This window comes from Leucopleurus acutus, assembly GCF_964270905.1.
Source record: "Leucopleurus acutus genome assembly, chromosome: 4".
Taxonomy (NCBI): domain Eukaryota; kingdom Metazoa; phylum Chordata; class Mammalia; order Artiodactyla; family Delphinidae; genus Leucopleurus; species Leucopleurus acutus.
Genome location: NC_139146.1, coordinates 26,460,056 through 26,473,030, shown reverse-complemented (window position 1 = coordinate 26,473,030; position 12,975 = coordinate 26,460,056). Strand labels below are relative to the sequence as shown.

General features: G+C 40.3%; 1 protein-coding gene across 1 annotated transcript in view; it reads right to left on the bottom strand.

The window, feature by feature from the left end:
• ARSJ (arylsulfatase family member J) overlaps positions 1 to 11,309 on the bottom strand; it is a gene marked incomplete at its 5' end in the record, with an annotated part of 68,462 nt that extends 57,153 nt beyond the window's left edge. The window contains one exon of the mRNA XM_082838394.1: positions 10,909 to 11,309. Coding sequence (XP_082694520.1) covers positions 10,909 to 11,309 — 401 coding nt within the window. The remainder of the gene's footprint in view (positions 1 to 10,908) is intronic.
• Between the last annotated feature and the right edge of the window lie 1,666 nt (positions 11,310 to 12,975).

Sequence of the window (12,975 nt, the reverse complement as noted above, 5' to 3'; positions counted from 1 at the left end):
CAATTAGAGTGGAGCTCGCAAGTACAGATAACTCATGAATTTTTGCTAGATAGGAGAGCAGAGAAATTGGGTCAATTAACTTTTTGCTTTGCTTTTGTTTGTAGACAGAAGGAACTTAAATTCACTTACATGCTGATGGAAATGATTTTGTAGAGACATAAAAATTAATAACGAAGGAGAGAAATGGTAAAACTGTAGGACTCAGGCGCGTGAGGAGGGGAGAAGGAGCTCTGGGAGCCACGTGTCTTTGACGGGTTCGAACACTTCAATGCCCTACTGGAGGAAGGAAGGCAGAGACATGGCTGTCGATGCCCGTAGGTCAGGAAATGTTACACTGGTGATAGGAAAGAGATAATTCACTATTGCTTCTTTCCTCTCAGTGGAATTGTGAAGAAAAGTAATGAGCTGATGAGGGGATATTGGCAATCTGAGGAGATGAGAAATCTTGAAATAGTAGTTCTGAAGAATTGGACATATACTAGAGGAAGGTTAGAGGATCACTGGGGCATTTATGCGTGCCTATTTCGGATTTGTGGTCATGAATTTAATTTAATCGAGTATTGGTTGCCACTCAGGTTCCTGCTACTGTGTCCACCTATTGGTTGGACCTTCTCAGACTCTGAACGTTGCCAAACCATGCTTATCCAGCTTATATGGACACTGTGCATGGAATAACCCAGTACTCTCACAGGGTCCTGTTAGTTTCCCCAGCCTTTTTCTCATCCAGATCTGGTTCCCTTACTCTCTCCAGCAAGCTGGAGAACGACCAAGTATTGAGAAAGCGTATCAATGTATCTCCTCAGCAAGGGTACAATGACCTAGCAATTATTTTCTGGCTTTTCTCCTGCCAGGTGTAGGTGGTTAGTAGACTGGTGTTGGTGATATGATGGATACATGATACTGATTCTGTCTGGTCAGTGGAGAGAAGAGTCCCATTTATTGCTTTAAAATGATCAATAATGTTCTTTGTTGGAAAAAATCATGTGCAACATGCCTTTGAATTCTAAGAATTCTATCACTTTTTTGGCTGCCACATTTTATTATACCCAAGAAAATGTGTATAAAGGTGTAAAACGATCAGGGAAGTACTGGAGGGGAGATGAGGGACATAGAAGGTCTGCAAGGATGCAATGGTGTTTCCCAGAGGAGAATGAAGAACATTCTAGCAAAGGGAATTCTGCTTAGAAGGGAACAGGGGGGTTAAGGAGCATAGCCCTTGTGGGAAAGTATAAGTACCCTGGCAGTGATAATCCACAGAGGGTATAAATGGAAAAGTGTTGGGAGATTGTACCCGAATCTTGTCAGAGGGCAGATTTTGAAGGTCCTTATATGGAATGCTTAGGAACTGGGCTTTAGTCTACAGGTAATGGCAGTTTCTAAAAGATTTTAAAGCAGGGAGTGGCATGATTTTGACTGTGTTGCAGAGATTTCACTCAGGTCTTAGGGTGGAGTGTGGATTCAAATGCTGCAGGCAATATAATCATTTAGGAAGTTAATGAAATAGTGATCATAAAGTACGTGAAATTTCAATCACCATGAAGCCTAGAACAATGTCTTATTTTAAAACTCTTTATTGCACACCTACTGAGTGGTAGTCCCTGGGGTGAGCAGCATTCAAAGCTGAATAAGATGTAGTAATGATATTCAAGAAAATGTTTTAAAATGATTGTTGATTGAAGGAATTTGAAGTAATTAATCACTGGCCTTTCCATTACCCAATTTTAAATTCTTCTCATTTAGTGTGGTACTCTTAATGTCACTGTTTAAACATACATCTACTTTTGCTTGTCACAGCCTTAGCAGGCTTCCAGCAGATTTGGCCAAGCATGGCGACAGCAGCATGCCAAGTGTGACAACCAGCAACAACACACACAATCTCCAAGTGTAGAAACTTAAAAAATATACCCCTAATCACCTTCCTGGACATTTCAGAACAAAAATATACGAGAAATCCTGGTGGGTAAAATATATTAAAATTGAAACATGGAATTTAACTTTTTGTGCTTACAGAGTGAAACTGGAAAAGAGATATGAGTATACCCACAGCTTTTATAAAGAACAAGTAGTCAGTTCTTTTAAAGTTAGTATGTGATTAAACATTATGGAGCTATAGCTCTAAATGTAGAAGAATGTTTACTTAAAAACTATGTAATACTTAAATGTTTTCAAACTATTTTCATATATGTTATCTCAAGTGCTATAACCTTTGAGAGTATCATTATTCCTATCCTACAGATGAAAATATGGAGTCTCTGAAAGATTAAATTACTCATTCAAGGGTCATAGAAATTTGCTGAATCAGTACTGTAATTCGGATTTCCTCACTACATATTTTATGTCTTTTCTGCTCTGTCACATTGCCTGCCAGACGGAAATATTTAAATGATTGTTTGTTCATTTTTTCATTCATTCATTCGTTCCTTACATGTATTCTTTGTGCCTATTAGTACAAAGCACTAGATTGGCTGCTGCGTGATTTATGGAGGTAATAAATCAGTCTTGCTACTCAGGGGGCCAGTGTGTGAACCAGGTGGAAAATCATGCCTAATATGACAGTAATAGAAATAATTATGTAAGGTCATCATTGGAATAAGTATTTCTGGCTAAGGAATCATGGAAACCTGTATAGGGAAGGTGGTATTTTAGCTGAGTCTTAATGACTTAATGAGTGGCTGGCATTTGGGCCAAGTGAGATAGGGTGTGAATTCCAAGGAGTGGAAATGGTATGTGCAGAAGGAGGGAGAAAGTCAAGTATAAGCCGTGCTCGAGAAACAGTGAATCATTCTTTTCTCTGGAGTAGAGAGTTTGAAGACAGAGAAAGATAAGGCTAAAAATTTTTTTGAAGACAGGACTAAGGTACTTACAAATTTCATGGCAGATGGAATGGGGTGATGAAAACAACAAGGGTTTTGTTGAAGCCACATGAGTTTAGGTTCCAATATAGGTTCTGCTGCTTAGAAGCTGTATGACCACCCACAACTTGTATAATTTCTCTAAAACATTCATATATCATCCATAAAATGAGGATATTTGTTAAATATGTGATACATATTTTTTGAAATAATAAAAATATTTTACCTTCAGGGTGGATGTGAAGATCAAATATCAGGATGTTTGAAAAGCAACTAGCACAAGAAGGCCCTCAGTTAAAATCACTTTCTTTCCCCATTCTGTGGTAGTCAGTGGGAACTAGGAATTCCCTAGTTTGCCGAGGGTGGTGATGTAGTGATAGTCATGTTTGAGTAAAGCCAATGTGTTGGGTGAATTAGAAGACAGAGGGAATAAGGGAAAAGACACAAAAAAGTGTTTTTTGCAATACAGCACACAGGGAAATGAATGTCTCAATGAAGTTACACTCCTGGGAATATTTAATATCTGGAATGAGAAAAGAACATTGCAACACACTCTAATTATATCAAAGTAAAGTACGGAAAAAGATTACATAAAAACTAATTCCATAATATTGCTATAGGAAAAAGTCCAAATGAAACTAAACTTTGAAATAAAAGATGTTTTCATGCTGAGCTCCTATTAGAAGCAGGGGCTCCAAGCCTTTTTGGTCCTCCCTTCTTTGATCTCTGGGAGAGGCCATACGGATGAAACAAAATGATCCGAACCCTCGGCACCTGGATATATTTCCACCTTTCAGGACAGCTATTCAGGAAACTCACCAGAATTACCTGAATAGGGATTCACTTCAAAGGGTGTCTTTTTAAAAAGACTCATTTAAAAGTAGGGATTTTGATCATAAGGGTGTGCCAATAGCTTACTTGACCATGATTCTACTGTCAGAAAAATCCATATGTTCAAATAGGAAAAGGCAGCTATTTGTTGAATGGTGTTGTCTTTTGAGCCACTCTCTTTGAAATGGATATGTGAAGTTTTAAAGCCACCCTCTCCATTTGCTCTTACATTCATTTTCTAAAGCCAAAGTGAGGCTTGGGAAAAACTCCTGTTTCTTCCAAACTTCTAACCATAAACATTTTTCTAAATATTTATGTATTAACTAAACATTTATGAATGTAATAAGTGAACTCTTAGTAACTGATCTTTATTGTGTACTCTTAAGTGGTAGAACACTACTTAAAACTAGGTCTTGGATAACAGAAGTGGATGGAAGAGGAAGCATGCATGACCCTTGATGTTTATGATCTAAGTGGGGGTGAGGGGGTAATATTTCTGAATGTACCACATGCCTATGAATTGGAATGATCAAACCCTACTCCCCTTTGCTTTCTTGAATCTTTCTCCTGTGAAAGTGACTGAAAGAATTCAATTACTTTTTCAGGGTTTTCAACACTAGGGTAATTGTTAATTGATAATTTCATATCTAAAAAGAATACTTTATAAACTACTGGGAGACACATTCCTTTCCTTCTATAGCCCACTGCAGTCCATAGAGGAGGTCTACATAGACCTTGTCTTCCTGGACCAAACCCCCAGACTTCCTGACTATGTGCCTGACTGTACACAGTGTGGCTGCAGTGGTTGGCTATGGACAGGCAGGAGGCCCAGCTCAATCAATCTCTAGAAAGAAGCTATAATTAAAACTTGACACTTAACATTTCCCAAGAGATCATCTGGAAAAAATCCCACCATACTTTTCAGGACTTTTTATTTGAATCTTCATCCTAACTCCAATCTTTCCAATGTATCTGCTTTCATTCATATTCTAATCTCTATATATCTCTGTACATTCTCTGCTCTAATTAAATCCTTCTCCCCTTCTAACTCCCTAACTCCTTCCAAGGAGCCTTCTGTTACTGAAAGTCTGTAATTAGCAAAATCCTCTATGATCTCATTTCTTTCCTGGACATTTCTTCCACCTTCTTGCTCTAGCTGATTGCTGGCTATCCTCTCAACTTAGGGCTGGTCTTCTACCCATACCCCAATTATCGAAGAGTCTGAAGCAGGGACTGGGTATCTTCTTAGTTCCTCACTGACACTTCTACACAGTTTGGCTCCTGTTTCTTTTTTTTTTTTTTTTTGCATTATGCGGGCCTCTCACTGTTGTGGCGTCTCCCGTTGCAGAACACAGGCTCCGGATGCGCAGGCTCAGCGGCCATGGCTCACGGGCCCAGCCGCTCCGCGGCATGTGGGATCTTCCCGGACTGGGGCACGAACCCCTGTCCCCTGCGTCGGCAGGCGGACTCTCAACCACTGCGCCACCAGGGAAGCCCTCCTGTTTCTTTTTAAAGGTGCAACTTTTTTGAAAAGTCAGGCAACAGATTAGAGACTCACGATCTTTCCTGTTAGAGTCCTTTATCCAATTCCAGACCCTGCCCTCCCACCGCTCAGTCATAGATGATTCCAGCAACTGGCTCACTCTGTGCTCTTTAATACAATTTCTCCCATTATTCTTAATGGTCTAAATATCCACCCAAGTGATCCATCCAACTTCCTGCCCTTCCAATACCTTGCCTTCCTCACTTCCAAAGATGTTTTCCTCCAACTCACTTTAGCACCATTCCCCTATCATTTCTAAAAACTGCACTACTTATGAAATTTTGATTCCAAGCATGCATTTCTCCAACTACCATTTTCTATCTTTTCAGCTTTCCAAGTATACTGTGGTATCCTCACTTCAACCCTAGTCAGACAGTCAATCCATTGACCCTGGCACTTTTTTAGAGAACATAAACCCCTTATAGTTTTCCCCTTTTTCTTGCCAAGTTTAGAGTCCACAATCCCACTCTATTCATTTGGCAAAGGTCCAAATCTAGTTAAATCCACCTCTTCAACAGCGCTTCTTCTGCACACAAGTACCTGAACATGGCGCAAGAAAAACAAGCGATGACTGGTCTCTGTTTAAATTTATGACCACAAATCTCAGATGGGCTCTCATTGCTGCCCAATATTTTTACAGTACTGCCCTACTTAATTCACTTTCTCCCTTTCCTAGAATATTTTCTATCTCTGTCTTTAAACCTTAAGATCCTCATTCTCATCTAATGACCTCATTTGTTATTTCACTTAGAAAGTAGAATAATTCAGAAGAGAACTACCTCATATTCTCCAAAACCAAATCTTTCAATCTCTTTGAATCTGTACATCCATACCCTCCCTTCTTTCATATTAAAGTGAGTGAACTGGTAAAGAATAGCTAAAGCATTTTGGAAGAAGAACAAGTAAAAGGACTTACATTCCAGATATCAATATTTATTATAGAGCTATAGTAGTTAAGAGGATGTAGGATTGGCACAAGAATAGACAAAGAGACTAATGGTGCAGAATAGAGTCCAGAAACAGACCCAAACATGTATATTTATCTGATTTATGAAAAAGATGACACTGTAGTGAGGTAGAGAAAGTATGACATTGTTAATAAATAGTGTGGATCAAATGGATTTACATATGGAAAAAATATGCTTGAATCCTAACTTATACCATATTAGAAATTAATTCCAGATGAATTATAGATGTAAATAGAAAAATAAAGCTATAAAACTTAAAAAAAGGCCACTGTCATGATCATGATTTAGTCAAAGATATCTCAAATAAGACATAAAGAAAAAGATTATAAATAAGCCTACAATAAAGTTAAAACCCTCTGTTCATCAAAAAACTTAATTAAGAGAGCGACAAAGCAAGCCGCAGAATGGGAGAAGTCATTTGCAATACAAATATCTGACAAAGGAATAGAATATAAAAATAACTGCCACAAATCAATAAGGAAAAGCCAGCATCTGATGAAAAAACAGGCAAAAAAATTGAAAAGATACAAGGAGATATCCAAACAGTCCACAAAAATATGAAAAGATGCTCAATTTCTTTAGTAACCAAGGAAACACAAATCAAATCATTATGGTATACCAGTGCATAACAACCAGAACGACTAAAATGAAAAAGACAATGCCAAATGTCAGCAATGATGTGAAGCAAATAGAACTTTCCATACATTGCTAATGAGAGTGTATAATGGTGGAACCACTTTGGGTAACTGCTGGACAGTATCTACAAAAACTGAACATACACATCCTGATAATCCAGTAATCCCACTTTTTGATTGATACCCAAGAGAAACGTACCCCTGTATTCACCAAAAAACATTTGCAAATATGTTTACGGCAGCACTACTAATAATGGTCCAACACTGGAAACAACCCATGTCTTTCAACAGAATGGATGAATAAATTACAGTATATTTATATAAAAGAACACTATTCAGTAATTGGAATAAATGAATTATATCTACAGGCAACAACATGGATAAATTTTACAAACATAGTGTTAAGAGAAAGAAGCCAGAAGTGAAAAAATACCTTCTCTACAATTCCATTTATATGAAGTTTGAAAACAGGCAAAATTAATCTAAGGTGTTAGAAATTGGGAGTGTGATTACCCTTGGCAAGGGGCAGGGGTTGTTTGTAAAAAGAAATTGATTTATCAAATATTCTGTTACAAATACACATTATTTGAGTTACCTTTGCATTTGTTAAAAATGATCATCATGGTATTTCAAGTGGGAAAAATGAATAACAAAATAGTAAAAACACAAAATTATTGCCCAAGATATGAATTCAGCTCAGACTGCCAATCTTTCCAACTCTAAAGTCTGCATAAAACACATCTAAATTTGCAAAACTCATAATTCTCTTTCTGAGGCCTTCACTATATTCTCTTTTAAGAAGAAATGATGTCATGTCTACATGTCTTTATTTGAAAAACTATTTTTAAAAAAAGGTGAAAAAATTACTTTGAAATAAACCAAATGTAGGCAGCTGCTTTCTCAATCAACCTTTATATTACCAGTCTAACTTTGAACACCTACACTGTTGTTTCTCAAAGTCCAGTGTACAGAACTTCTGCATCACTACCTCTCTTGGAATCTACTGCCACAACTATTTAAAACGGGGTAACAATAGTTACTACCTCATAGAATGGTTATAAAGATTAAATGAGATAAAAATGCATTATCTTGGAACACAGTAACTGCTCAGTAGATGCTAGCATTTAATACTAACACTCAATTTATATTAGTACCATTATTAGAATAACCTGACATGTTTGTTAAATTACTATTAATTTCTGAGCTCACCCCCAGACCACTAAAGCTGAGTCATTGGTTGGGCCTGGAAATCTGCACTTTAGCTACTACCATTTGGCTAATTCTTTCTGTGCAAATTTGAGAATCACTGTCCAGAGATTAGGGCTTACTTATTTGTTCCTCACAGTTCCAATACAGGGATCTGCACACAATGAATGCTTATTGACAGGCTGGCTTATGTTCAATATTGCCAGACTGATATGACATAAATTATTAAAGAATCTGGAATTTATTAAGATTTGTGCAGTATAAGGGAATAGATTTTTACATTTTGACTCCAGCAAAATATAAAGGGAGGATTGTTTTGTTAATAGTATCAAAAATAGCTCCAGCTTCAATCACTTAAAACTCTTTCTTTATAAATGTGAAGATATTTGAATTCTATCATATTCCACATAACTTATTCTTTCCCTTAATATAACTCAGTCCATTTACATTTTTATTGCTTTTTTTAACTTTAGAGGATCCAGAAATCATAGATATGTACTCATGGAGAGGACAAATGACCACATTCTCTGGGCTTGCATTATGAATATTAGACCCAGAACTAGGCTTCTATAACCACTTTCTTTCTTACATCTGTGTTCATTTAAGGAAGGTTCCAGCAATTTGTCTAAAAGGAGAACTGAAAGTGCAAATGTCTTCAACTGTTTAATTCAAACAGAAATTTAAGTCAAATCACAGTAGTTATTTGAAATTTTTGTCTATAAGACAGTTACACAACTTATTACCCTGAACAGAAAATTTTAATAAGGAGAATAAATCTTCTCATGAGATGTTTGCATTGAAAAGACAGGAGAGTCAACCTTTGACAGCAAAGAAAATGGAGGATTTATTTCCACCCTCATGTCTGCTTCATGTATTAACATAAAGATTAAAGGATAAAACCTAGATATTTTATCAGTGCAAGATAATGTTTAGGAACTAAAGAAGAACTTCTTTAGTGAAAAGTCTTAAACGAATGTTCTATTGTGAAAGATAAATTCATACAATTTAGTTACATGTTTTTCAATTACTCTTGGTTATCTGAATAAATCTAAATTCTATAAATTTAGTTTAAGAGGTTCAGGGAGCCTTTATGACTCATTTATTTCATAAACCAAATATAAGAGTGTTTGGATTAGACATGAAGAACTTGACCCACAGGCCATCAAATGGACTTGTTATTTTCCAGCCAACAATCTTCTCCTTTATAAATACCAAATGCCCTTGACTTTCTGATGCCACAGTTAACCTTTAAAATGACTCCGAAGTACAGTGAGTCTTCTTTACTCTCCCACTAAAGAGAGGAAAGGACTGTTTTTTTTCTTTTCTGGCAGTGACGCTAACTTGTGACAGTTTGTTAAGCAGTAGAAATCGTATATTAAGCAAAAGTCTCCGCAAGACAGAGATTACTACAAAATAGTCTTTATTTTTCCAGTGGATACTGGCTACTCTTATAGGATCCAATTCCAAGAACAACTTCACTGAAGCAAGGGTCCCCTGGAAATGAAATCACAAGACTCATACACTGAAACCACTAAGGCTTTTCTTCCACCTCTGTCCAGTGGCAGCTGGACCTCTGCGTCTCCTAGTTTATCTCAGTTCCACAGGCTGAATTTGGACATGCAAATCAGTTACAGTAACCTACATTCTGACAGGATAGAGTAAAAATATGAAAATGAGTGAACACCCTAAGTAGAATATTTAGCTGTTTAGCAAAGCAATGATAATACTAAAAACACTTACTTAAGCATCCTAATAATCTGCTTTTTCTTAGAGTTAATCAGAAAATTCCCAGATGTGTGAGGAGCAGCAGAAAACTTCAGATGACGTTTAACTCATGCTGAGCATTTACAACTGTTATCTTCTCCCATTTTGAGAACTACCCTGGTAATTACACATTGCCTTCCTTAGTGATCCTGTCAGAGAAAATTACTTATCAAAGACCCACATAGAGTCACATGTACACTGGTCAGATTTTACACTGCCTTCCATACGTTTCTTTGGCCCCTCTTCTCTCTGTGATTACCTGTGGCTTTGATTATTCAGTCCCAGATTTAAGAATAAACCAAGAGGGACTTCCCTGGTGGCACAGTGGTTAAGAATCCGCCTGCCAACGCAGGGGACACAGGTTTGAGCCCTGGCCCGGGAAGATCCACATGCCGCGGAGCAACTAAGCCCATGTGCCACAACTACTGAGCCTGCGCTCTACAGCCTACAAGCCACAACTACTGAAGCTCATGTGCCACAACTAATGAAGCTCACGCGCCTAGAGCCCATGCTCTGCAACAAGAGAAGCCACCCCAATGAGAAGCCCGCGCACTGCAACCAAGAGTAGCCCCTGCTCACTGCAACTAGAGAAAGCCCATGCACAGCAACAAAGACCCAACACAGCCAAAAATAAATAAATTTATAAAAAAAAAAAAAAAAGAAAAAGAAACCAAGAGTCCAGAAAAAATTTGGTCTGTTTTTCTTATCAATGATGGTGACTGTGAATTCTATTGTGACACCTGAAACAAAATCTGAACATGCTCAAAAGCCAAAATAGATTTAGAAAAGGAGAACACTTCTGGAGACCTCTGGTTGGTAGGTGGGAGTTTACAAGTTCTGATCTCATTTTAAAACTCTGAAGGCCCTTCACAGCAGGCTCTGAGAGTAAGAAAAATGAGACTAAACTAGTGATGAGACTTTCAAGATCATCAACAGGACATCCATTTTAATTCCCACCACAACTAAATGCATTTGATCCATTCATTCATTCACTCATTCATACATTTAGTTCCCCATATCTTCTGCAACTCCAGTAAGTTAGGAGCTGGATCATAATTAAGTGCTTAATATATCTCCGAGGAATAAATATATGAAGCAGTAACACTTACTTTCCAGTAATAAACTGACTCCTGGACGGTGTGCAAATAGGCTGGACATAGTAGTTCTCCAGTTTAACTCCTTCGGCAGCAAGCTTGTCAAGAGTGGGAGTCTTTATCTCCGATCCGTGGTAACCCACATCTCTAAATCCCTGATCATCCGCTAGGATGAAAATGAGATGGGGCTGGGAGATGGTAGTTATGCTGGGCTCTGGTCTCTCTCCAGTTTGAGGTCGCATAGCCCCTTCCTCTTCCTCCTCCAAGCCCTGGCCCCAGGACAGGTAACCGTAGGTGAGGAGGCTGAGGACCCAGAAGCCTGCCAGCACCCCCATGGCTAGCATCTTTCCGGGCCAGACCCAGGCCTGCGGAGGAAGTGGCGGCGGCGGAGGTCCCGCGCAGCCCCTGGGGGCCATTCACTCTGGTCCCGGCTGAAACTCCAAGGCAGAACAACGCACCGCGCGCCGCCGCTGGCGCACACATGCACGCAGGAGGGGTAGAACCAACAGGCGGTGGAGGTGGAGGGGTCTCCGCCTGGAAAGAAGTCCGTGCTCCTCTCAGCTGTCAACACGTCCAACAACTTTAATCTTCTACACGTGGTGGCTTAGGGGATGGGACGTGTCAGAGACCAAGGAGTCGCTTTTCTCCATCAGATCGCACTTTTTCCTCCTCCTCCTCGCTCCCCAAAGTAGCTTCCACACAAAAAGTTAATGCCTCCACCCAAAAGTTCTCAAGAGAAAAAAAAAAATCAAGTAAGGAATTGATAATCACCTTGGGCAGGAACTTTTCGTAGCCATAACTTTTCGCCCTCGAGATGGAGGAGTGAGGTTCTCCCGGGGGCGCGCGCACCGTTGGTTGCGGGGTCGACCGTAGGTCCGGCAGTCCGGTCACCTGGAAAGTACTGGGAAGTGGAACCGCCGAAAAAGAGCTCTTACCCATGCAGATAACAAGCAGCATGCAGTGAACCGGCCTCCGGATCACTCTCTCCACTTTTCCAGAGCTATTTCTCTCGGTCTTCTCCGAGGCGTTTGCCAATCTCCCCGACACTCAGCAGGCGGCGAAATGACAAAAACAGCCCGCTTTACTGATCTCCCTCCACCGCTGACCACCTCTTCTCCGCAGGAACTTCGAGCAGCGGTTCCTTCTCTCCGCTGCTGGAGCGCACGGGGACCGAAGTGGGTCCCTGACCCCGTGCACGCTCCACGCCAAGCCCACTTGGTCTCCGCGGGGTTGGTGGCCCGGCGGAGGCGCCGCAAGCTGCGTGCGTTTTGTCAGAGAACTTACTTAGTTTTGGCACTCGGAGTTCTCTGCTGCCTCCACCCTCTTTTCTCTCCAGTGAATCACAGAACTGTACTCTCTGCTTTAGCTCCCCCAGGAAGAGGGGGAGGGGTAAAGCCGGTTTAGAGGTTCGATCTTTTTCCTTTTCGGGAGGAGGAGGGAGGAGGGAGGGGAGGTTTTGCCGGAGAGAGAGCTGCCCGCTGCTTGAGCCCTGCTGGATCCAGGGGGATCTGCCTGGGCTACCGCTTCCCTGGGTCTCGAGGACTGCCCTCCATCCTCCGGAGAGGGAGAAAACGGCGGCGGGAACGGGGAAGGGTGAAGTGGGCGCTTCTCCTCACGGGTCTGCAAATCAAGAGACCGCTCTCCCATTCCGAATGCTGTGCATGCAAACTTTTTCTAGCTTCTGGAGGGAGTGAGAAAGGAAGAGCAGGAGAAACAACAAATTGCGTAGATAACACTCCTTCCTTCCTCTTCTGGTTTTCCTTTTCTAGTCTCTCTCCTCCCCCCAATTTTTCCTACTTCTTTTATTCCCGCCTCCTTTTTTTTTTTTAACAGTCCCGACTACAAGTTAAGTTGAATTCCCTTTCCCTATTGCTGGCCTTTACAGCCTGACTTCCTCATTAGCGTCTCTCCACCCGAAGATACTGAAATCGCCTTCTCCTTACATTTCCCCAAACTGACCCTTCGCGTGTCTCAGCCAAGAACATGGGGAGGAAGAGGAGTTACACATCTCGCCCTCAGGAACCACGAGGCCGGTCTGCACTCCTGCAGTACAGAAACCACCATTTCCCATCTAGAAATTCG